This window comes from Aotus nancymaae, unplaced genomic scaffold (genome assembly GCF_030222135.1).
Source record: "Aotus nancymaae isolate 86718 unplaced genomic scaffold, 86718_ANA_hifiasm-v0.15.2.pri h1tg000029l, whole genome shotgun sequence".
Taxonomy (NCBI): domain Eukaryota; kingdom Metazoa; phylum Chordata; class Mammalia; order Primates; family Aotidae; genus Aotus; species Aotus nancymaae.
The window spans coordinates 40,670,829-40,695,815 of NW_026988442.1; the positions used below are offsets into that span (position 1 = coordinate 40,670,829).

At 57.7% G+C, this 24,987-nt stretch overlaps 1 protein-coding gene across 2 annotated transcripts in view; it reads left to right on the forward strand.

Annotated features, from left to right (window-relative positions):
• The window catches only part of CDH4 (cadherin 4), a 646,231-nt gene that overhangs the window by 448,022 nt on the left and 173,222 nt on the right, over nt 1–24,987 (forward strand). For both annotated transcript variants that reach the window (XM_064382571.1, XM_012440669.3), the window contains one exon: nt 22,310–22,536. In XM_064382571.1, the coding sequence (XP_064238641.1) occupies nt 22,310–22,536 (227 nt within the window). The remainder of the gene's footprint in view (nt 1–22,309; nt 22,537–24,987) is intronic.

A 24,987-nucleotide genomic window follows, 5' to 3' on the forward strand; every position in this document is an offset into this window, starting at 1 on the left:
GCTTCTCTGGAAGGGGGCATCGGTGAGGCTTGGGGATTGGTCAAGGACCTCGGTGAAGTGAATATCTATCATCTCCAAACTGACTTCATTACCAGCTGCTTTTCCAGCCACAAATTAAATCATCAGAGTGGATCTCAGATGGGCAGGAATCTCCCTAGACAAATTCCTGCAGGACCCGGCGCACCGCATCACCTGCCTTCCCTGGCCGTGGGAGGCTTCATGGCCACACTCTCCATCACCCATTTCAGAGAAATGGGGTGTGCTAGAGACTGAGGACCCTGGCTCTTTCCTACAGAAGACAGAAACCGCACAACATCCACCTTCAGGAACCTCACAGTCCAACGTGAGAGGAAGGACAAACGATTGCAAAGAGATTTAGGAAGGCTTTGCAGAGAAACGTACGGACAAGCACGCCCCAGGCCGAGGAGAAATGGAGATTATTTTTAAAGCATCCACTAAAATTATTTCTTTAGATGCAGGAGCTGCTTTGGGGGGTTTTCTTTGTCGTTGACATTGTATTTATTGCAGAAAAGAAGCCATAGTTGGAAAGTGCGGGACCACCTCTAAATGCTGCGGAAGGGTGGCTGATGAACAGCAAACATCGATGGCCTTGGGCCCAGCATGGCCACCACACCAGCCACGTCATCGATGGCCTCGGACCCAGCATGGCCGCCATGCCAGCCATGTCATTGATGGCCTCGGGCCCAGCATGGCCACCACGCCAGCCACATCATCGATGGCCTCGGGACCGATGTGGCCACCATGCCAGCCATGTCATCGATGGCCTTGGGCCCAGCATGGCCACCACGCCAGCTGCCATCATCAATGGCCTTGGGTCCAGAATGGCCACCACACCAGCTGCCATCATCAATGGCCTTGGGTCCAGAATGGCCCCCACACCAGCCGCCATCATCAATGGCCTTGGGTCCAGCGTGGCCGCCACACCAGCCACATCATCAATGGCCTAGGGCCCAACATGGCCCCCACGCCAGCTGCCGTCATCAATGGCCTTGGGTCCAGCATGGCCGCCACACCAGCACCATCATCGATGGCCTAACCCCACCCAACAGGTGCACAGTGGCCATGTCATGCACATGAGCCAGCATCAGGCTCTGTTGTTTCAAGTGACAAGATCTGGGAGCTGTTATGCTACTCTTAACCCAGCCTTGTGCTGGCAGATACACCCTGAATTTCCAACAATGCCGTTCTTCCAAGGATAATAGAAATTTGTGGGGGTTCAATCATCGCCTCCCCTCTAGGACTTCTCAGACCCTCTGATGTGCGTTGGAAATTTCCAGGAAGACAGAAGTGATATGCACAGCTGTCACACCGCTGAGGCCCTGTGTTCCTGCCCTCCCCCAACACCTGCCCACGCCAGGTTCCCTGGGACATTCCTGGAATGATACTGTTGTGGCCTGAGAGAACCTGCTGATCGTGCTCTTTAGACACAGGACCTGGATCCAGAGTGGCCACAGACATCCTGGGTCCTGCGTGACGCTCTGGAAGACTAGCCCTAGAGAGTGGAATGCTGTTTTCTCCTCCCGCACAAGGGCAGACCTCGCTCTTCATCACCCATCACTTCCAGTCCTGAGTCTGGTCATGTGTCTCCGACTCCCAGAGGATCCAAGTCCTCGTTTTTTCCGAAGAAGTCCTCGGCAGCATCCCCATGGGGCCTCATGGAGAGCTGGGCGGCCTGGGGGAAAGCGGACCCTTGGTCTCGGTGGGGGCTCGAGGGCACACTCACCCGGTGGGGTGGCCCCTGCACTTCCTCTGGACCCCCGTCCTGGCTCCTTGGCACCAGGCAGCCCCTCCCAGGGCTCTCTGAGCACCGTGCGCAGTGGAGTGTGCCGGGAAGCGCCGTTTAATGAGCGTGTTCCGGCCCCGCCACTTTCCTCCTGTGCCTGCAGCCTCCTCCAGGCTTGGCTTCCCTTTGCTCAAGGTGGGGTCTGCCTGGGCCCTGCTGAAGGAGTGGGCATCGAGGGCACCAGAGACCCTAGAAGCTTCCATCCTCACTTTACAGATACCCCAAGCACCAGCTCTTCTCAAGGGACTCCCTGAACAGCTCAAAAATGCATGAGAAGTGAATGCACCTGGGACGACGAGGCCTGGCAGTGAGAGGCTCCCGGGCAGGGCTGTGCGCTTCAGAGAGGAGGGAAAATCTGTTTGCATTTCCTGAGTTGCTTCTTATTTACTCTAGAAAAAATGGTTGGCAGTCAACCACAGTGTGTTTGCAGAGGGATCTCGGCTGGTAAATTTCAGGGTCATCTTTGGATTCAGCCCTAGAAAGCTGGAGGTGAACATGAGCCAGACATGTGAATGGCTGGTGGCCCCATGTGACAGGCAGGACAGGTCCCCATGCAGAGGGCACAGGATGGAGGCCCCGTGTGGCAGGTGGGATGGGTTTCCATGCAGGGGGCACAGGATGGCAGCTCCTTCCAGAAGGCAGGGCAGGTGCCCCTGCATGGGGCGGGTGGGGCACAGGCAGGTGGACACAGCAGCCTCCTCTCTGCCCTGCCTCTGCTTTGAGGCAGAGTCCAGGCACTCACCACACTTCCAGCAGGGCAGCCTCAGACAGGAGCCAGCATGGCCAGCGCTGTGTCATGGGTGCCACAGTTCAGAACCCCATAACCCCATATCCCGCCAAGACTCCCAGTGAAGGCCCTCACTCAGCAAACTCTGGAATGTGTGAGCTGAGTGCAGTGGGCTCCGTGAGAAGGCTCAGGCCTGCCCCCTGCATCCCATGGAGGCCGGGGAATTTACCCGACCGCAGCCTCAGAGACTACAGCGCTGGCTCTACCCAGAGAGAGGTCCTTCCGGACAGGAGAGGCAGAGGAGGAAGTGGAGAGGTGGGGGTGCTCCCTGCGGCCCCTCACCCCCAACCCCAGCTGTCCTGGGGCCAGGGGGGTCTCCACTCGGGGGCAGCAGTCAAGATTGGAAGATGTGGTCTTGTAGTCCTTGCCTCTAAATTTTCCTCCTGATTTGTACACCAACAGTCAAGAGCAGAGGGTAAAATATTTTCTGTTTATTTGTATATTTGTTTTTAATTTAAAAAAATAGAGAGGACGAGACATAGTGTCTCATGCCTGTAGTCCCAACCCCGTGGGAAGCTGAGGCAGAAGGGTCGCTTGAGCTCAGAAGTTCAAGACCAGCCTGGGCAACATAGCATGACCCCATCTCAACAAAACATTTAAAAATGAGCAGGGCATGGTGGCACACGTGTGTGGTCCCGGCTACTCAGGAGGCTGAGGCAGGAGAGTGGCTTGGGTGCAGGAGTTCAAGGTGATGATGAGCTACGATGGCGCCGTTGCACTCCAGCCTGGGTGACAGAGTGAGACCCTGTCTCTAAAAAATGATAAGTAAATTTTAAAAGGTAGGGGAGTGAAGAGGCGCTGCCGTGGGGTTAGAGTGCATTGATTACACTCATTTATGCACTTCCTCCACCCATTCCTCCTGCTTCAGGGACATCTGTGGCCCCGTCCACCCGCAGACACCCCCAGCATAGAAAGGGCCCTGCCCCACGCACACCACCCTGGGCTGGTCGCAGACGGTGCGCACTGCACAGCACAGATGCACGTGCACGGGCACCTGCAGCTGGGAAGGGCCAGACCCAGGACCCAGGTCTGGTCTCTCTGCCTGGAATTTCTTCCCCTGTGGCCTCGCGCTGCCTGGGAGCACTGTTCCCGGCATTAACAGGATCTGCCTTCCCGAACCTCACCAGGGCCTCAGCTCTCCTTCTCTCCCAGATGTTTCCAAGAGTTTTGAGAGGAAAAGGAAATTGTGTCTCCCTCCAGTCTGAATGGATGGAGCTGCAGCAGGAATGCTTCTTAAATACAGAAAACAAGAAACAGCCCCAAATTGCACTTGTGGGAAATGGAATGCAGGCAGAAACTGACTCAGGAAGCCCATCAAGAACTGCCCCTACCTCCTCCTCCCGACTGGGCTTTCCCATCTGCAGAGAGGAAGGTGGGGGGAGGAGGCCAGAGGGGAGGGAGGAGAAGGGGAGGGCTGGGAGGGGAGGTGGCCTCTCAGGACAGCAAAGAGAGCTGCCTCTCCACCTGAACCTTAATTGCAAATGATTTCATTAGCTCAGTCCTGATGTGCAAGACACTAATGAGGGAGGCTTGCGGCTCCAGAAATAGCCTGGCCAGTCCCGTGCCTTGTGTTTGAAAGGATCCACCCTAGGGCCCGGCTCCCCGGAGTCCCAGCCGTCAGCTCCAGTATCTCTCACCTCATCACATGGACAATGGTCACATGTGTGATGGGAGCTTTCAGAGAGGACAGGAGCCAGCCCCTAGCCGCCATGACCAGCGGGGAGAGCGTGGCATGGGGGTGGTCTTGGGGGTCGGTGGTAAACCCTCTCTGCTCCTGTAGCAAGTGAGTCTGGGCGCCAGGGCTGATGCCACAAAAGAAAGAAGCAGAAAAGCAGCTGGGAGTCGCCAGTGACCGCTGGCGCCAGCACGGGGCGGGCCCCGCATGGTGGAGTGAGTGATCCCATGAGCCAGGCCTGGGATATTCTCCTCTGAGGTGCCCTGCAGTGGTTTCTGCTTGGGAACCCCCTCCTCAACTGAGGCATCCTGAAGGCGGAGACTACGTTTTGGAAGTCAGGATGTGCTGGGTATTTAGTTCTCAGTGCGTCCATCTGTAAAATGGTGTGATAATAGTCCCAGCCTAAGGCCGTTGTGGGGACCTAGTGAGGGGCTCTGTGTCTCAAGCTTGGTACATTCCCAGGCAAGTGGTATGCGCCAAGTAAGCAAGAGCTGCCAACATCATCATCACTGCCATCAGCACCATCGTTGCCATCACCATCACCACTGGTGCCATCATCATCACCATCACCACTGGTGCCATCATCAGTGTCACCATCGCCTTCATCATCACCACTGGTGTCATCATCATCACCATCACCACTGGTGCCATCATCATCACCATCACCTTCATCATCACCACTGGTGTCACCACCATCACTGCCTTCATCATCACCATTGCTGCCATCATCATCACCATCACTGCCATCATCACCATCACTGCCATCATCACCATCACTGCCATCATCATCACCATCACTGCCATCATCACCATCACTGCCATCATCATCACCATCACTGCCATCATCACCATCACTGCCATCATCATCACCATCACTGCCATCATCATCACCATCACTGCCATCATCACCATCACTGCCATCATCACTATCACTGCCATCATCATCACCATTGCTGCCATCATCATCACCATCACTGCCATCATCACCATCACTGCCATCATCACCATCACTGTCATCATCACCATCGCTGCCATCATCATCACCATCACTGCCATCATCACCATCGCTGCCATCATCACCATCACTGTCATCATCACCATCGCTGCCATCATGATCACCATCGCTGCCTTCATCACCATCGCTGCCATCATCATCATCGGCATGATTATTATCCTTCACCTTAGTCTGCCTATGTTGCTTTAAAGGACAGCCTGAGGCTGGGTAATTTATGAAGAAGGGAGGTTTAATCAACTCACAGATGTGCAGACTGTACAGGAAGCATGGTGCCAGCATCTGCTTCTGGCGAGGGCCTCAGGAAGCTTCCACTCATGGCAGAAGGTGAAGGAGACCTTGGGTGTGCAGATCACATGGTGAGAGAGGAGGCGGGAGAGTTGGAGGTGCCAGGCTCATTTCAACAACCAGTTCCCTTGGGAGCTTAGAGTGAGAACTCCCTCCCTCCCTCCCTCCCTCCCTCCCTCCCTCCCTCAAGAATGGGACTGGAGAATTCATGAGGGATCCATCCCCATGACACAAATGCCCTCCACTAGGCCCACCTCCAACACTGAGAGTCAAATTTCCACGAGACTTAGCTGGGCGAAGCAACGTGGCCACACACAGCATTGCGGCTCGGGCTAAGGAGAGGCCTTGCCCGGTTAGAAGCAGGCGACTCGCTCCCAGCAGTGTGGGACGCACCTGTGCCTCCTCACCGTGGCAGGAAGTGCTCAGGACCCCTTGGGGCCACCTCAGTGAATGGGCTTCAGCCGGGGCCTGAGCAGGCTGCATGTCTGGGAGGCTCCAGAGACCGCCTGAGCACAGCCTTTTCCCCTCTAAACATCATCAGCTACAGAACCTGGCCACGCAGCTCTGCAAGGCTGTGAGTGCGTGCGTGGGCTGCTGCGTTCTGCAGGGGTGCTTAGCATCTAGGCATGACCACCTGTTTGTGAGCAGATGCCTGTGTGTCTTACATCCAGGAAGCTCCTCATAGCAAGAGCATGGTGGGGAAGGCAGCAGGGCAGTGGGACATCACGACACTGCTGGCAGGGCAGCGTCATCTGGACAGTGCCTTATTCTCATCCTTCCGTCCTCTAAGACTCTGCTCGAGTTTGTCATTCAAGGAAGGGCTCCAGGGCCATGTTTGGAATGAGCAGGAAAGGGGAGCGCCAGGCGACATGAGGCTCGTGAGGGTGGGGGTGGCAGAGCCAGGCGCCCCAGGTGAGCACTGACCCACCATGCCCTGCGGTAGAACCTCGGGGCAGGGGCAGGAATCCTCTCTACCTCCGTTTTCTCTTCGGGAAAATGGAAGGAACATGACCTTCTGTGTAGGTTTGTGCAGGTTCTGTAAGAGAACGTGCACCCAGTGCCCCGGGGGACGCCTGAGCAGACACAGTCCTTCTTGAAAGAATGGAGGAATGCATGAGTGGAGATTCAGGAAACGCTAGTTCATGTTGGTTCATGAAATGTTAGTTCCAGATATTCAGTAAAAATGAGACTTTTTTAAGTGTCCTAAAATATTCCCCTCTCCACATCCCGCTTCTCCACACTGTCAAGTAGACTCTCACAGCCTTGAGTGAGAAAGCAAAAGTCCCAGCAGGGCCACCCCCCAGGTTCCCAGGGAACACCCATAGCATCAGGACACCGTGGCCCTGGGAGAGAGGGACAAAGGGCTTTTAGGACCTCAGGGCGGCAGTGGTGCCACAATGTCCCGGCCATTGCCAGAAGAACATGGGTCTCCAGCCGTGGTCCTCGCCAGCGTGGGAATGACAACGTGGGTCTCCAGCCGTGGTCCTTGCCAGCGTGGGAATGACAACGTGGGTCTCCAGCCGTGGTCCTCTCCAGCATGGGAATGACGAGCGAGGCTTTGCCCATTAGCCCTGTTGTCCTACGAGTGCTGACTGCGGCGTGTTCTGACAAGAGGCCCCGACATCTCACAGCCTGGGAGTCCTCGGTGCGCGGCGCGGCGGTGGCTGGACTTGCCAGCCTTGTTCTCTACTCACTCCTGTGTCGCCGTGGGTGGGAGGACTTCATTAGCGATGTGGCCCACGTCAAGAGCCACTGTGTAGGCTCCGTGCTGGTAGCACCAGCGGGACTGGCTTATGAGGCCCTCGCAGTTTCCGCGGCCACGGAGAAGAACTTCTGCATAAATACCTGCTTTAGAATGCAGCCCTTCCCTGCTGCCCCCTCCTCTGTCTCCCAATACATCTGCACCTTTGTTTCTTGAACAGAGTACTGTTAATTAGTGCCAGAACCTAGAGAAGTTCCTCTCTACATAGGCTCTGAGCCCTTTCACAGTGTAAGGCTGCGTCGCCAACAGGGAGCTGCAAACAGGCTCACTCGGTCCTTTGAGGAGCTGCATCTCCTCTCGGCAGAGTCTCTGGTTTGCACATAGCACCATAAATATTAGACGAAGACGTGGAGATGATTCGTGCAAGTTTGGGGGGACAGGGCCGCGCTGGAGAGCGTAAGGCATGAACTTGTTACCATGCTGCTGGCTTTCCTGGGCAGGAAGAGTGTCCTGGTATTGCCTCTTTAACAAGAGACAGTGTCCGTGAGGACGTGAGATCACAGCGTCGGATGCATCAGGAAGAAAACCCAGAGGGAGAAGCAAGTTTAATGTTCCCTGACATAAATGAGATGGCGAGAGAGAGGTTCCACTGTTTTACTTTATAATGGGATTTCTAACATTCCAAAGACAGAGTGTTTTGTTTTCTCTGGAGAAAGCACAGCTGATAGAGAGTGAGTATCCATTTCTTAATCGACTCTGGTTTTTAGAGCAATTTACATCTGTGGGAAAACGGAGCAGGAAGCTGCCCCCATCCCCGTGGCCAGCTTACCCATGGTTACCATCTTGCATTCGTGTGGTGCATTTGTTAGGACTGACCGACAGCAGGCAAATCATACGGGGGTATTGATGCGTTATTGTGACTCGGTCCAGCCCCCAGGAGGGCTCTCCCTTGGTGACATGGAGGCACCATCGCAGGCCTCCCAGTGCTGCTTCCCTGCCCGAAAGCCTCCCACGCCCTGCCTGTTCAGCCCTCCCTCCTCCCACGGGCCTTTCACCGTCTCTGTGGTTTTGCCTTCTCCAGAATGTCGTGGAGTCGGAGTCCTGTGGCATGCAGCCTTTTCAGATAGGCTCCTTTCACTCGGCAGCACGCACCAAACGCTCCTCCGTGTCTGGAGTGGGGGCCTGATGGCTCATGTGGTATCCATTTTTGAAGCTAAGAGAAATGAAGTGTGTGCATTTACCCCACTAACTTTTCTCAAGCACCTCCTGGGTGCCAAAATCACATGGTTGGAAGGTGCCAGAGACCCCGGTGAGGCGCCTGCCAGCCCCAAGCTCACAGACTGGCGGGAGGTGAGTGGCAGTTTCAGGCCCCACCTGTGCTTGGAGCCAGGGTGAAGCCAGCCAGGGCGGCCTGAGCAGCTGTCAGTGGAGATGCTCGACCACGTCCCTGTGACCACAGGAGGGACGGGAGCAGATGAGCCTCCCAGAAACGCCAGCTCTACCTACCTGCTCCATGAGGCAGAGATTGGTGCTGGGGCAGGGCCTGGCTGGGGAGACCACCGGGCCGTGGGGCAGAGCAAGGCAGTGGGCCAAGCTGGGCAGCGGGGTCAGGCAGGTCTGGGAGGGATCTGGCGTCCAGGTGGGGTGCCCAGGGGCTCTGGCTCCGGCGTGGAAGGTGGCACCCTTCCTGTGGCGGTTCCAGAGGAAGGAGCAGCTGAGGGGTGTCAGGCAGCAAGGGTGTGCTGTGTGGGCAGACCGCAGAGACCTCACCCTGGGGTCTGGAGTTCAGGAGAAGGCTCTGCACCAGGAGATGCCCTGGGGGCCATGATGGCAGGACCCTCTCATCTGCAGAGCGTGAGGGCAACCGGGTTCCCCCTCAGCCCTCAGCCCTCAGCCCTGCCCCCAGCTCTGGGCAAACAGTCGTGTCCCTTGTGGTGCGTCCCGTCCCGAGGGTCTCCTGAGGGATGTTGGCCTCATGACACTCCCCCCACCCAGCCCCTCATGCATGCTCAGTCAGGTTCTGTGTTCCCATAGCACCCTTCCTGGCCGCCACCCTCCTGGACAGTTCCCAGCGTGGCCCTGCAGCCCTCCATGGGGTCCCTGCTGCCCCACAGGGTCAGCTCGGTCGGGAGGATCTCTTTTGCAGGTGCACCCGGTCCCATCACTCATTGGGCAGGGCCTATTGGGTGCACCTGGAGCCAGGGCAGGTGCCTCCAGGGCGGGGTGAAGCGGGGCCCTCGGGGCAGCCTTGGCCCCTCCACATCCTGTTCCTCGGCAGAGTCCTGAGGAAGCTGCATGTTTGTAGAATCGGAAAAGCGCCATTTCCCACAGGACGCCTCCTGCCAAGCCCAGCACCGCGCAGGGGGCTGGGGTGGGCAGGCCCTATGCAGATGGTGCCACCTCACCTGGAAATGCCCTTTGGTTTGGAGACGTGAGTGAGTGGCTCATGGGGTAGAAGGTTCTCAAGCTGCCGCAGGTGTCCTGGCATCACGGGGGTGTGGCTGCTCCTACTGTCACCCCCACGAGGACTGGGGGGCTGCGCAGCGCTGCCGGGACACCTCTATCAGAGGATGTGTCCCCTGAGATGAACACCTCAGAACCCAGGTTGCCCCACCTGCACAGTCCCCCAACCCATCCCCTTAGGAGATTCTCCTCCGTCAAGATCCTGAGCCTGCACCACCACCCCCAGAAGCCTCGGGCTCGGACCCTGTCCTCTCTCTCCTTCCTCCTCAGCCTCCTCTCCCCTCTTCCAGCTCCTGCCGCTGCGACGGTGACTCACGGCTGGGCTGGTTCATTCCAAAGCAGCTAGAGGGTGTTACTCAGGTCTTCGCAGGAACACCCAAGTTCATTCTGTGTCCAAAACATACACCTGCGTTTGCCTCCCAGCAGCAGCGTCTGACTTTCACGGGAGAGAGTGGTTTCCCAGCGAGTCCCGGTGAAGTGACAGGCATGAATGCTGAGATATTCTGAACCAACACAGAGTCTCTGTGTACTGCATGGGGGAAAAGAAGGAGCTTTTTGGAGTTCAAGTCCCAGCTCTCCCGCCTATGAGTGTGGAGGTGACTGCATGCCTTGGAACCAAATGCAGAAATCGTGCTGAGGCTCCCAGGACTCATAGGCACTGCCCCACCCCTCCCCACCTCCTCCTGGATGCCTTCACGCCCCCCGATCTCCTCCCATCCTCAGATACCAAGCGTGCCTCAGGACCCAGGGCTTTGCACTGTCTGTTCCCTCTTCGGGGAATGCTCTTCCCTCGGGCATCTACACAGCCTCCCACCTCGCTTCATTCAGATTGGCCTGTTGGAGAGGGGACGCCTCCCTGCACTGGCTCTGTAACCCTCCCCCTCCCCAGCCAGGCACCTCCAGCTGCCAGCTCTTTGCGATGGCCCCCACTGGACAGCTTCCTGGGGAGGACCTCAGTGTCCACGGCTCGTCCCCCGCGCCTGTGAGAGTGCTCAGAGGCACTTCTAGAATGGATAAGTGGGAGAAAGGAGGAGGCTGGAGGTGGGCGAGGAGGCCCCCTGCAAACGTCCCTGTGTTGCCTGAGGCTTTGATGTCTCAGACTGTCTTGTTCACTTGGGGCGTCTCAAAGTGGAAGCTGAATGTGGCCTCTTCCCTGTGCCGAGTCTGCTGGGAGCCCCTTCAGCACCAGGCTGGGGCACTCAGGCCTAATTCTCCCCTGTAGACCCCAGCTCCCACCTCCGAAAACGGGGTGCTCTGGGCTGTGTGGGGGCGGCAGGCGTGAGATGACATATGGACAGGAGAGCAGTGGCACGGGGCGAGGTGGGGGAGGGCAAGGCGGGGAGGGCAGGGGAAAGAAGGGCAGGGGAAACAAGGGCGGTCTCCTGGGACGCTCGGTGCTCGGTTGCTACAGCTGCTGACGTCGTTTACGAGAGTTTGCAGTTGTTTCAAGGGAATTCTCTATGTTCCAAGCAGAGAAGGTTCCGGGCAGTGCAGCCGTTTACATGCCCAGGTGCTCGAAGTCGTGGTCCACGCCCACCAGGCTGGATCCCTGCCTCTCCCACCGCCCTCCTCCCGCTCACAGGAGCCGCGCCCAGTGGCTCTCTGCTTCTGGGCCTTTGCCCTTGCCGTTCCTACACCGAGCACTGTTGCCTGACTTTCTGTGGCTACTCCCATGGTCACGGAGGCCACGGGATGGATGCTTCCTCCCCACAGGCCCTCTGCTCCCTCATCTCCCTCGCTGTCCCTGTCACAGTGACTTTGTTCATGGGCGGCTGCCTCGTGGTCTCCCCACCACACTACACGCCACTCGGGCTGACTGCCCAGCACCCAGGATGGTACGTAGGGAGGCAATGGGTATGCCATGGATGGATGGAAGGAAGGGAGGGAGGGGGAGAAGAAGGAGGGAGGGGGAGAAGAAGGAGAGAGGGAGGAAAGGAAGGAAGGAGGGAGGGAAAGAAGGAGGGAAGGAAGGAAGGAAGAAAGCTGGCTGGTAGCCTCTGCTGGTTGAACTGAGGGTTTGAAACTCACCCACTCCTCAGCACGGTCCCAGCTACAAGCTCACCTCTGGCTCATTTGATCTTTCTCAATTCACCTAACAAGAAAAATAATGAAAAGGTGTGTTTCATAACCACAAGCCGTTCTCCGGCATGTCCATCTTGGGGAGACACAGCCTGCTGCCCCGTTAATGTCAGCAGGCTCCTGCCTCCGGGAAGCGGAGCGTGTGTCACTCAGGGCTTGCCCCCAGTGCAGGCTGGCCCCCGGCTCCTTTCACAGAGAAGCAATTAGACGTGATGGGGGTAAAGGGTTAACCTGGAAGCCTCTTAATGAGGGGAGCAGTGGCGACTCCTCTGTGGGTGCCTGACGCCGCCACGCCGCCACGCCACCATGCTGTGTCTCCACAGAGGCTTTGGATCCCCATCGCTGCACCCATCGCTGCCGTGCGCACCTGAGGCTGGGGGCTGCGGGGAGATGTGAAATTGCACACTAAGAAAATTATTTCCTTCATCCTGGAAAAATAAAGGAAGCCTGGCTCTGCTGTTTAGCTGAGGGTATAATTATGACGGCTACACGCAGAGAAGATGAAACCATGGGATCCTCAGAGTTCAGAACTGGCCCACGCCTGGGCAGGGCCCATGCACGCATCCCAGGGCTCAGAATGGCGAGTCCTTCCATGCGAGGTTCGCACCAGCTCCAAGCTCCGTGAATACACAGAATTCTCAGAAAGCTCCGTGGCCATGGGCTTGCAACATGCTTTGCATTTGGGCACCTACTACGTAGATTCTGGAAGTGCCCAGAGCCCCAGACGGGGAGAGACGGCCTTGGTCACGACTCTGGGCCCGCGTGGGGCAGGGATTCCACGAGGGTGGGAAATTCTTGGATAGTGGGTGCGTCTCAAATGTAGTTTCCTTCAGCAAGCAGAGTCTCCTTATCACTCAAACAAGGGGCTGGAGTAGGTCATTCCGGAGGCCCCTCCCGGCCTGGCGTCCTGCGGCGTGGGGCTGCTGGGGGCTCTGGAGGCCAAGCTAAGCCGAGGCAGTTTCTCTCTGTGCTGCCAGAGTTTTCTCGTCCCATCGAACACGTGGACACTGTGCACACAGGCACACAGATCAACTTGGGCAGATATTCAAGAGCCTACTCAGTTCCCTCCTGAGTCCCCAGGGCTGAGGCCCAGCGCAGCGCCAGCCCCCACTCCCGAGAGTCTCCCTGCCTCCGTGGGCCTCGGGCGGGCGCCTGGTGTCGGGTGAGCCGGTACTCTGGGAAAGTCTGTTGCTCTGAGGCCCCTCCCCCTTGAGTCAGTGTTTCCCGGTTAACTCCAGCGAGCACCGTCGTCTCCCTCGGGGACAGGAAAAATGGCAGAGGGGCCGGAGAAGGAGCCATGGAGGAGGGACCTGGGCTGATCTGGAGATCTCTGTAGCAAGGGGAAATTGTGGCGGCCTCGGGACTCACTCCAGGGAGATGTGTGAGACTCGGGGTGCAGGTGAGGCCCCCTTGGTCACCGAGGGAGACCCGGCCCCATTAATGCTTGCTCCCCCACCCTCCTCTGTTCCTCGCACTCCCTGATGGGCAGAACCTGTGGCAGGTACAGGAAGGCACCTGCAGGGACCACAGCCCAGCCCAGTGCAGACCCCCGAGGGGCTCCCCAGGGACTCGGGGACCCTGAGTTTCTCCCCCCGGGCCAGCACCTTCGAGGCTCCTGGGGGGACTGAGGCCACATCTGCCTCCCCCGCCGGACCCAGCACTCCCTGACGATGGCACCCAGGGTTGGGGCCTCCCCACGGCCTCCGTGGCTAACAGGTCTGGAGGAATCGTCTCCCCTCTGACATTCCTCACTTGTTTCTTCTTTCTTTTCTCCTTCTTTTCCTGGCTCTTGAATTTCTCTGTCCCCAGCAGGCGTGCCTGAGAGCACGTGCAGGAAGCGGGGCCGTGGCCGTCTGCTCTGGGGGCTGCGATCCTCTTTGCAGCCAAACATGGAGGGTGTGTCTCTGGATGCACCACAGCAACCTCCTAACTCATCTTTTTTCTCATATGATTTAACAGACAAATACACCAAATGATGAATATAAATCTATGTTAGTTTGCACACAATGTATAGTCTGTGACAAAAACAATATAAAGAAAGATAAATGGAGAATATAGTTGTCGGCAAGGCTAGGAAAGGCCCGAAAGGTGGGGGTCTCGGTGCGGCCTCCACTCAGGACACCCCTCAGTCCCAGAGGCCGGGAGACTTCCCGGGAGCTCAGGGCAGCCCCTGCTCCTCTGCAGAACTCTGAGCTTTCTTGCAGTCGCCAGGTCAGCAGGCTCCATGCGACGTCTCCCAGGCCAGTCCCCACCCCAGAGGTGTGAGTCATCTCGTCGGCCGGCCGAGGGGCTTCCTGCCACCATGCTGTGTTTATTCTCGTCACCCCAGCTGCCCCTGCTCCGGTCGCAGCAGCTCAGGTCCTCCCTTCCTCTGCCCTGGGACCTTTGCATGTGCCATCTGTACTGCCAGGAATGTGCTCCCCAGCTGAGCCTTCCTGGGAACCTCACTCTGCAGGTGTCCACGGAAGGGTCCTGTTAGCAGGGAAGCCCTCCCCACCTGTCCGCCCAGCTGGCTCAGGCTCCCACAGAACCTGTGTCTTCCTCGCAGAGTGCTGCACGTCTGATGCGACGACTTGGTTCGTGTCTGCCCTGCCGCATACTCTCAACTCCACTGGCAGTCCCTGTGTCTGGCGTCTGCTAACTGGTGGTTCAGAAATGTGTGATGTGAGTGGATGAAGGGAGGAGGGAGGGTGGGGCAAGCTGCCCTTCCTCAGCTGTGCATGTCCACAGCCTCATTCACGAGAGGCAGGGGGCCCTTCTTAGGGAAGCAGGATTGGCATGAGTCTGGGAGATGGAGCTGTCATGAGGTCACCTGGGGTGGGGGCCACAGAAACTCCATCCATGACACAAGCAAGACCTTGGAGTGGGGGTCGCCTGGAGCCCAGGGCAATAGAAGGAGATGCAGACCCACATTCACACCACACAAAGACATGGGTGACAGGTGGGGGCCACCTGTGTCCCAGCCCAGAAAGGGGAAGGGGAGGGGAGGGAGAGGGGAGGGAGAGGGGAGGGGAAGAGGAGTCCGGACCACCCTCAGCCCGTGCTTTGCTCTACAGCTGCTGAGAAGGGCAAAGAGAAGGGAGGTCGCCCTGGGACGAGTCCCAGGCTGTGGGATTCCCTGGTGCGCAGCCCTGCCCACGTGCCCAGCGGGGGTTTGTGTGGGATTCCCTGGTGCACCACCCTGCCCGCGTGTCTAGCGGGGGTTTGTGTGGGATTCCCTGGTGCACTGCCCTGCCCGGGGGTTTGTGTGGGATTCCCTGGTGCACAGCCCTGCCCGCGTGTCTAGCGGGGGTTTGTGTGGGATTCCCTGGTGCACCGCTCTGCCAGGGGGTTGTGTGGGATTCCCTGGTGCACAGCCCTGCCCGCATGTCTAGCAGGGGTTTGTGTGGGATTCCCTGGTGCACAGTCCTGCCCGCGTGTCTAGCGGGGGTTTGTGTGGGATTCCCTGGTGCACCGCCCTGCCCGCATGTCTAGCGGGGGTTTGTGTGGGATTCCCTGGTGCACAGCCCTGCCCAGGGGTTTGTGTGGGATTCCCTGGTGCACAGCCCTGCCCAGGGGTTTGTGTGGGATTCCCTGGTGCACAGCCCTGCCCGCGTGTCTAGCAGGGGTTTGTGTGGGATTCCCTGGTGCACAGCCCTGCCCGCGTGTCTAGCAGGGGTTTGTGTGGGATTCCCTGGTGCACTGCCCTGCCCGCATGTCTAGCGGGGGTTTGTGTGGGATTCCCTGGTGCACAGCCCTGCCCAGGGGTTTGTGTGGGATTCCCTGGTGCACCGCCCTGCCCGCCTGTCTAGCAGGGGTTTGTGTGGGATTCCCTGGTGCACCGCCCTGCCCATGTGTCCAGCGGGGGTTTGTGTGGGATTCCCTGGTGCACTGCCCTGCCCGCGTGTCCAGTGGGGGTTTACCTCAGCATTTGTTGCTCCTCGTTCTGCCTGGACCGCTTTGCAGACCCTGCTGAATACCGGCCACAGGAGCTGAGCCCTGCCCAGCGTTCGGTCCTATTTCAGAGTGGGCGGCATGGGGTGGTCCCTGGAGAGGGAAGGATGGAGCAGCTTCTGTTCTCTGGTGTCTTCTCAGAAGAAAAAACAGGCTTTAAAATTAAGTCCATCCTGTCCAGAGTGGGAGGCCAGTGGTGTGGAGCTGGGCTGCCCAGAACCTCAGAAGCTGGTGACCCCACACATTGGAGTGAAGAGGGGGAGCCAGCCCCCAGCAGGGCAAGAGCTGGATGCCCACAGGCTCAGAATCCTGAGAGCTGGCTGCCGCACAGGCCATGCACGGCTCGCCCTCCCACCCCTGGGACCCCCAGCCTGACTAGGGCCCTGGTGTGACCCCACTGTAGCCTGGAGGGCTCACTCATCCCTCCCATCATCACCTGGCCACTGACCACCCTGGCCTCAGCCTGTGCGGTTCCTGGCAGACTCCGGTGTTCAGTCAGTGTTTGCGGGATGGACAGCATTGACCTTGTGTGACCTTGGCTGGGTTTCTGGCTCCCTGGAGCCATGTCCACAGCACTGAAGGATGTCCTGGGGCGTATGGCCAGGGCATAAAGACAGCAGCCGACGCCAGCCCAATGCCTGCCCTGTGCCAGGCACTCAGCAAAGGCATCAAGGTGCCACATTTATCCCCTCCCGACCCTCTGCTGTCACTCCCATTTCACAGAAACCAAGACCGCACTCAGAGGGGCCGCCATTCCTCAAGGTCACGGAGGCAGGAGGCTGTGGTTTGCGCTCCAAGACCAGGGCAAGTGTGTGCAGGGCTGCTAGTGCATACCCACCTTGCTGGGCACATGCAGCCCTGCCCCAAGGCACACGCAGGGGTTCTGGGACCCTGAAGTTCCATGGCTGTGGCTCTGGTGTGAGGACAGCAGGTGCTCCCCTCCCCACCCTCCGGGGTCCACTCCTTGGGGCAGGCGGTGCTGGGCCTGCCCCCAGCGCCTGATCCTCTGCGCCACCCCCAGCACTGGCTTTGGGGTCTACAGCAGCCACCGAGTGGGGGACAGAGGCAGGGAGGCTCCCACTGCGTGTTTAAACAATTAGATTTAATTTCTCTCTGGACCCTTCTGTCTCTTGTCAAGTTTGTTTAAAACTAACAGAAGTAATTAGCAAATCGTGGAGAGCTGCATGTGGCAGGTAGCGGCTGTGGTGCCGGTGCCAGGCGGTCCTGTGTTGGCCAAGAATGGAACAGGTGGCCTCCTTCCCAGGGGGATTTCCCTCCAAAGCAGGAAAAGTAGGTGCCTGATGCACCTACATTTCCACACAGGTTTCTTCTCCCCCAAGCAACAACTCTTTCCTCCCCCACAATTCTTTCTGGGGCTGCAGTGTCCCCAGGGCCCACAGCAGGCAGTCCTGGCTTCCCCACAGAACCCCTGCATCCTGAGGCCAGCGCCCCAGCAGGACCTGAGGAGCTATAGCCTTGGGGACTTCCCAGAGGCACCACCTGGGGTCCAGTTCACACATCAGCTGCAGGAAGCTCCCCACACACCCCAGCTTGGCATTCCCCCAGCCTCGGGAAGAGCCAGCCCCCTGGCCGAGGGCGACAGACCTGCAGTCAGGCAGCAAATCCTGTTCCTCCTCTCACCACCTTCACGAAGGCGTGAAATGTCCCTGAGCCTCAGCTTTCTCATCTGCAAAATGGGGCAGTTCCACTCTCCAGCGCCACCTTCCCTGGCCCGGCAGCACACCCACCACGTGAAGGCTGCAGGGGACGGGACGGGGCTTGTGACCTGCACTGGATTCACAGAGGCGGCCTTTCAGGGCATTGTAGGTTTCTGCTGGTACCTCGAGGGGAAAGTTTTCTGGGAATCCACTGGATTTTAATTCTTTCCTGGACGAAGGGAGAAGTCAGGAGATCAAAAACAAATGCATAAGAACACTAAACGAGCAGCCTGGGCGCTGCTGCTGGCTCACTCGCCCTCACGCCTGGGAGGCTGCTGGCACAATCTCATTTGGGGGCTGCTTCCCATGGCGAGGGAGGCGCAGGGGGTCCCAGGATGATTCTGGGCTGAGCACAAAGCAGGAAGAGCCCCCTTTCTGCCCTCAGCCTGCGGGAGCCTCGGAGTGGCCAGGGGAGGCCTGGCCCGGCTTCACCCTGACCCGGTGCCTGATCAGGACAGCAGCCCTGACCTCAGCACACTCACCAGCCCTGCGGGACGCGGGGGAACACGGGAATTCCAGATATGAAGCCAGGGAATGAAACAGGTTACAGGTTTCCACAGGAGCCAACATCCCAGCCAGGCGTGAGCACTGGGCAGGAGCCAGCTCCACCAGAAACTGCTAGAGTCACAACCTCCACCATCACTGCATCCGTTCGGATCTGAGCTGAGGCTGGAATGCGCTGGAGTGGATGGCATTCTCCCTCCGGCATGCTGGGGCTGTGGCCCTCGCCCCACCTGGCCCCCAGCTGGGCGTGCACAGGATTCCTGGACGTGCGACAGCCCCAGCAGCACTCAGCCTGGCCTGGCAGGTCTCAGGGGTCTCAGAAGTCGCCTCATTTAGATGTGCCCCAGGTCACAGGGCTCTTTAGGGCACTCAGGTCCCACCCTCGATTTCCCAGCTCCCAGCGGGGCTCTGGCCCCTGAGAAGGACGGGGGCGTGTGGTGCTGTGGCCGCATGGCCCTGGCTTTCTGGGACACCAGATCTGGAGGCAGATGCTCTGTGCTGGGCCTCAGCTGCTTCTGCTGGTGTCGCAGGGGAGTCCAGGCTGAGAGCTCAGTGCTGCCTGCATTTCCTCCCCTGCCAGGACTGTCTCATCTGGAAAGTAAGCACAGGTGAACAAAAATGACGGCCCAGCTTTTCCGTGGGCTGGGAGCACCCCCAGAGAAAGGGGCGCCTCTCCAAGACCTGTGCCACCGCCCGGCCCTGGGCAGCCCGGTTAACATCCTTCACCTTGGAGACCCTGTAGGCCTTTGTAGCCACTTCCACTATCATCCACGGTCCCTTCGCCAGCCAGGAAGGAGGCAGCAGGGCTGAGCCCATTTCCAAGGCAGAAACTAAGAAAACAGGAAGCAGGGGTCTCTGTGTCCAGTCTGGAGGGTCCAGAGTGCAGGCCCAGGATGGGGCTGAGGCACCAGACGCCTGCCTAGAAGAGGCTGAGTGACAGCGAGCTTGGAGCTCAGGCCCAGGCCAAAAGGTGAAACTAGAAGGGCTTCCCAGTGCCAAGGTATAGGCAGACGCAGCCCGCTCCTGGCTGCTGCAGAGGTGAGGGCAGCACAGGACTCTAAGTGCCCACAGAAAGTTCTGTAAGCAGCCAGGGGGCTCTCCAGCGACACCTCAGGCTCGGACTCTAGCCATGTTCATGGAGAGGCAAAGCAGAATCCAAATAAGTGCCAGGCGACACCGCCAGGAGCGTCCTCTCTGCACATGGGCAAGCGTGGTGCATGCTGACACCTACATATATATGTGCACATTTTCCGTCGTCCTCCTGGAGCACATTTAACCTTCCAGAGAGAGGTGAAGACTCCAAATATGAGGAAGGAAGCAGGTTGAAGAGAAAACGGTGAAAAATGGAATGTGATGAGGTTAGCCAATGTCTCAGCATCGTAGAAAAGCCGGCTACGGTACTGCCTCTGAGCTTCCCAGTAGCCAAAGTCAAGAAGGAAACGATATTTAGGCAATTCACAAGGAAAGACAAATAGGATATGGGAAGGAGTCCCCATCCCGAGACCTCCGACATTTCTGCCTTGTCCTGCTCTGCACTCACTCGCCATTTCTACAGCGTGGCAGTGTTAGCAACGCTGAGTGCTGTTCACAGTACCCACATTTCACAGTTTCAAAAGGCAGTGTTCGTGAAGTCGGTGCCGATGTTCTATGAATGCCCCAATCATCTCGGAAGAGCTGCCTTATTTCTCTTTCCTTACGAAAGAGGCCACAGCCTGGCAAGGCACAGGAGCAGGTAATGCTCTGAAGTTCCTTTCTTCTCCTGGAGAGCAGGTCCCCCCAACACTGGGGTCTCTCAAGGACCCCCGATCTTCCGGGCCTCTCTCCAGGAGGGTGTGGGCCAGCGCTGTGTGCGTAACCATGTCCTGACCTTTGCTCCTGGGCTTCTTCCTTCTCTGCCAGTGGCAACTCCTGTTTTCCTCCTGCATCTCCGCGGATGAAGACTCAGAATCGTAAATGCCAGTGGTCTGAGTGTTCAGACACAGGGCTGTGGTTTTGGGCAGAACACCCAAGTTACAGTTATACTGAAATGGGATGTTGGGACTGCATCTTGTCACAAAGCCTGGAGATTTCTCGCGAGTAGACAGGGCCATGTCAGACACAGAGGAGAATGCCATAAAGATCTAGGAAGTGACCAGGTACCATGGCTCACACCTGTAATTACAGCACTTCAGGAGGCTGAGGCAGGCAGATCACGTGAGGTCAGGAGTTTGAGACCAGCCTGGCCAACATGGTGAAACCCGGTCTCTATTAAAAATACAAAAATCAGCTGGGCATGGTGGTGCACACCTGTAGTCCCAGCTACTCCAGAAGCTGAGGCAGGAAAATCACTTGAACCTGGGAGGCAGAGGTTGCAGTGAGCCCAGATGGCGCCACCGCACTCCAGCCTGGGCAACAGAGCAAGACTCTGTCTCAAAAAATAAAAAATAAAAATCTAGGAAGCCAGTACGCGGGGGCCCTCGTGCTGTCCCCTGGTGCCACTCCCCCAAGCCATCCATGGAGCTGCCTTGGAGGGCGCAGTGGTCAGTTTCATCCAGGGTCTCTCCTGCAGAGAACGCCTTTCACCTGAAAAGTCCTTGTTTCACGGGGCCAACGCCCCCGCTGGTTCCCGCCTGGCCGCTCAGATGTTGGTGCTCCATTCAACCTCAAAGCAGCTTCAACGCTTGCCTAGGATGTCCCCAAAGCTGCGTGCCGGTACTTTTTTTAAACTGCACCACTGCGTTTAATCCTGAAGACAGCACAAACCCTCCTGCCGCTGTTCAGTTGCATTAGTCTTATTAGGAATTTGCTTTGAGAGCAGAAGTATTTGTGCTTGACTCTCAGCAGTCACGGAGCTGTCGTTTTTATCTTTGTCAGTGACAATCGGGTGTCAGAAATGATTGATCCGCTAAGTTGATGCTGATTTTAATTTGTTTACCATTGGGCAAACAGTACTATAAAAGCAGTTTGGAATTTTCCTGCCACTTGAGAAAACGATGTAATGATTCCATCCTTAGAGGGGGGCCAGGTCCGGGAAGCCACAGTAGACCCTTGCCTGGGTTGCGCCCGTCCATCAGAGGAGCCACCAAGGGGCCCTGGAGTCTGGAAGTCTCATCGCTCTCTTGAACCAGACAGGGTGGAAATGCCGGGTGTCATCACATTTAAAAACATTTTCACATGAAACCCACAGGTGGGAGGTGCCAGTGGCTGGGAAGATATCTAAAGTGAACTATGTGAGACAAGGGAACAGACACGTTATTTATTTTTTCAAGGCAGGCAACAGTAAAAGGCGAGCGCGGGGGAAACACGTTATCTAATGTAACAGCGAGTCGATTTTTTGGTTTCTCAAATGAATAGTAATTAAATCATGTAAGCTGAGACAACAAAATGGCTTGAAAAACCAATCCTCCCAGCATAATTACTTAGATACCCACATTTGTATAAATACTAGGTAACTTTACCCATGGCTTTTATCAGCAGAATGTGACACAGGCTGTGGGTGCGTCGTAATTCACCACGGCTCTAGGCGACAGCTGCAAAAGCGCACGCGTCAAAAAAATGCACTAATGTGGTCCAGGTGAATCTGCTCCTCTGGAGCTGCCTTCTGCTGCAGCAGAATGAGAGATGGCCGTGGTGCTGGAGCCGTGAGGGGAGGTTGGCCTCCTGGTGCCTAGTAGTTAATGTTTTTGGAAGCAAAGCAATGCACGGCACCCAGCGGTACCAATAGACTGTCTGCCTTCAGCTCTGTTTCCAGGTCACCAAGAGCGCAACCGGGTGGGGCCAGGGTCTTCCCTGGCCACATCTTCCCAGCCCACCCCAAGGCAGTTCGCAGGCATCAGGTCTGGCTTAGTAATGAAAAGGACCAGAAACACAGCAGAGTCGAGTTCTGCTGCCAGAATCCACCTGCCGTGGAGGAACGGTCCCTCTCACTCCTTCCCTGGACTTAGCCTTCTTGGGGTAGAAAAACAGGTCTATTAGGGGCTTTACAGTCTACGCTGGCAGGCAGAAGATTTGCATAGGCGAGAGCTGGGGGAACCGAGGGAGTATTTCTAAGGTGGAGAACACCCACCGAGCTGCTGGATTCAGAGATAATAGCGGAGAGACGCATTTGCAGAGGGAGAGCAGCTGTGTTGTAGATAGAACGGAAGTTCAGCATTGCTTTTTTCCCCTCCTGTTTTAAAATCCTCAGGCTAATTCCCTAGGCGTTGAGATAAAACACACCACCTTCTCAGGAGGTGGAGAAATGCATGCAAACCTCATGCCCCTAAGCCCACCGCGGGCCTAGAGGGCGTCCTGTGTGGCTGCTGCCATCGTCACCACACTTCTGCGGGCCAGGCCAGTCCTGACTGTCTCCCCCTCCTCTTACAGTCAAGTTCAGCAGCTGTTTGGGGACCACGGGGATGCAATATGAGACCAACAGCGTGGACTTCAAAGTTGGGGCAGACGGGACTGTCTTCGCCACCCGGGAGCTGCAGGTCCCCTCCGAGCAGGTGGCGTTCACGGTGACCGCGTGGGACAGCCAGACAGCCGAGAGATGGGACGCTGTGGTGCGGCTGCTGGTGGCCCAGACCTCGTCCTCGCACTCCGGACACAAGGTAAGGTGTGACCGCTGGGTCTGCGCCCACATCTAGATGTCCTAGTTCCTCCTTCAGGTCCCGGGCAGAGCCTCTGCCAGGCCTCCCTCAGGACAGAACATCTCCTCCTCCTTGGGCTGTGCAGCTTAAGAAAGGCCAGTGCCAGCTGGGCACCCCTGCCCTCTGCACTGACCTGAGGCAGGGCCATTGTGTCAGGAAGGCCCCCTGGGCAGGCGCACAGACCCCACACTCAGGTTAAGACCCGGTGCCACCCACGGGCTTGACGTTCTTCATACGTTTATGAACAAGGGACCTCACATTTTGATTTCCAACTGGACACTGCAAATTCTGGAATCCCTCCTGCTTCCAAATTTTACAGCCCACCAGGCCCAGGACATCTGATGAGCCTGGACAGATGAGTAGCAAGGTAGAGACCATGTGGTTGGAAGGGAACCAGCCAGAGGGAGCTGGTGAGAGAAGAATTCAGAGAGCAGGGAGGGAGAGGGAGAGAGAAGAAGGGGGAGAGAGAGAGGAAGAGAGGCAGAGAGAGACAGGAAAGGAGAGGGAGGGAGAGGGAGAGAGAAGAAGGGGGAGAGAGAGAGGAAGAGAGGCAGAGAGAGACAGGAAAGGAGAGGGAGGGAGAGGGAGAGAGGGAGAGAGAGAAGGAGTCAGAGTTGGGGAAGAGAGCTTCACACAGACATGAAAAGTCGTGCTATTCAGCATCCCAGCTGCCCTCTGACTCTGCCTCCTTCTAACCTGGCTGCCTGGCTCACCTGGGTGACAGGGAAGGGTGACCTCACCATCCCTTGTCCTGAGAGCTCCCCTTTACCCCGGCATATTCCAGCAATCCAGCACCAGGCTCCTGGATGGCCAATGTTCATCCCCAGCTCCCAGCTGTAAGGTTCCCAGGCCTGATGGGGAGGTGGCCAGGTCCCGTCCCATGCCTGATGGGGAGTGGCCAGGTCCCGTACCGTGCCTGATAGGGAAGTGGCCAGGTCCTGTCCCGTGCCTGATGGGGAGTGGCCAGGTCCTGTCCCGTGCCTGATGGGGAGTGGCCAGATCCCGTCCCGTGCCTGATGGGAGAGTGGCCAGGTCCCAGCCTGTGCCTGATGGGAAGTGGCCAGGTCCCGTCCCGTGCCTGATGGGAGAGTGGCCAGGTCCTGTCCCGTGCCTGATGGGGGAGTGGCCAGGTCCCGTCCCGTGCCTGATGGGGGAGTGGCCAGGTCCCAGCCCGTGCCTGATGGGGGAGTGGCCAGGTCCCGTCCTGTGCCTGATGGGGGAGTGGCAGCAGGTCCCATTTGCCTTGAGCATCCTGGCATTGGTTGCAGCCGCTGCACCGCCTTAAGATGTGCGGCTGCTGAAGAAGCTGTTCCGGGCGGCCTGCGGGACAGCACTGCAGAAGGCCAGCCTGTAGCCCTGTAGCCCGGCTGTTGCAGCTGCCTGCCTGAGGGGCCACAGTGGTGGAAAGAATGTGTGCCAACCCCTCCAAATCCCCCCAGTTGACACAGGCCTCCATGGGGTCGTTTGAGTTACGGTGAGCAAAGGAAATCACCACGCAAGGCGGCAGCCACTGGCGATCACGGGCAGTCCCTCAGAAAAGGACCTCGGGAAGTAAAGGGTTAAGCAGATTCCTTCCTGTGGGTCTCCCAGAACCTCATGACTCATGCTGTGGAAGCCTCTGAGTGGGACACGGTCTGCAAGTTTCCTCAAACTGTCTGACCAAGGAACCCTTCCCCATGGAAAGCTTGCAAGGCAGGTGTTCCAAGGAACCCACTTTGGGAAGGGAGGGACCTGTGTCTACTTCTGACTTGTTTCTTAGGTGGAAGTGGAGGTGGTTAAGGTTAGAAAAGAGAAAGTGTGACTCTGGGGAACAGTCTTCACTGCCTGATGCGCTGACCCCATGGGGAAAGGAAGTCATGTCTCCTGAGTATGTTAAACTAGGCATCAGAACGTGCCTCTAACAACAGCGGCCCCCACATCCTGATCCCCACCTGTGAGTCCTAAAGATTCTAGGACAGCGTATGTCGCTTTCATTCTTTCCTGAGTGATTATGACAAACCACGCCCTGGTGAGCAAGGCAGGCCCTTGGGCAGCCTGGGGACCCTGTCCCATCACGCCTGTGACTTCCAATTTGTCCCCATATCCCCGATTGTGATGCAGAAACTTGGCACCTTGTGGGCTGAGAGCAGAGCCCCTGAGAGTCTGTCGGAGGCTCAGATAAAGGCTCGAATTGAGAATCTAATGACACCTTTTCTTGGGCATGTTCGTGAAGTGATTTCAGAGGCAGTGAATCCCCTGACCCTCTGTGGAAGGTGCAGGCCCAGCTGTGGTTACAACTAGACAGTCCCTCGTGGGCGTGGGCCTCAACCCCCACCAGGCTGGCTCAGGAAGCACCCAACCAGCAGAGCAGGGGACACTGAATTCCTATCCAGGCTCAGAGCACCCAGGGGAGCCGGCTGTGGGGTCACTGTG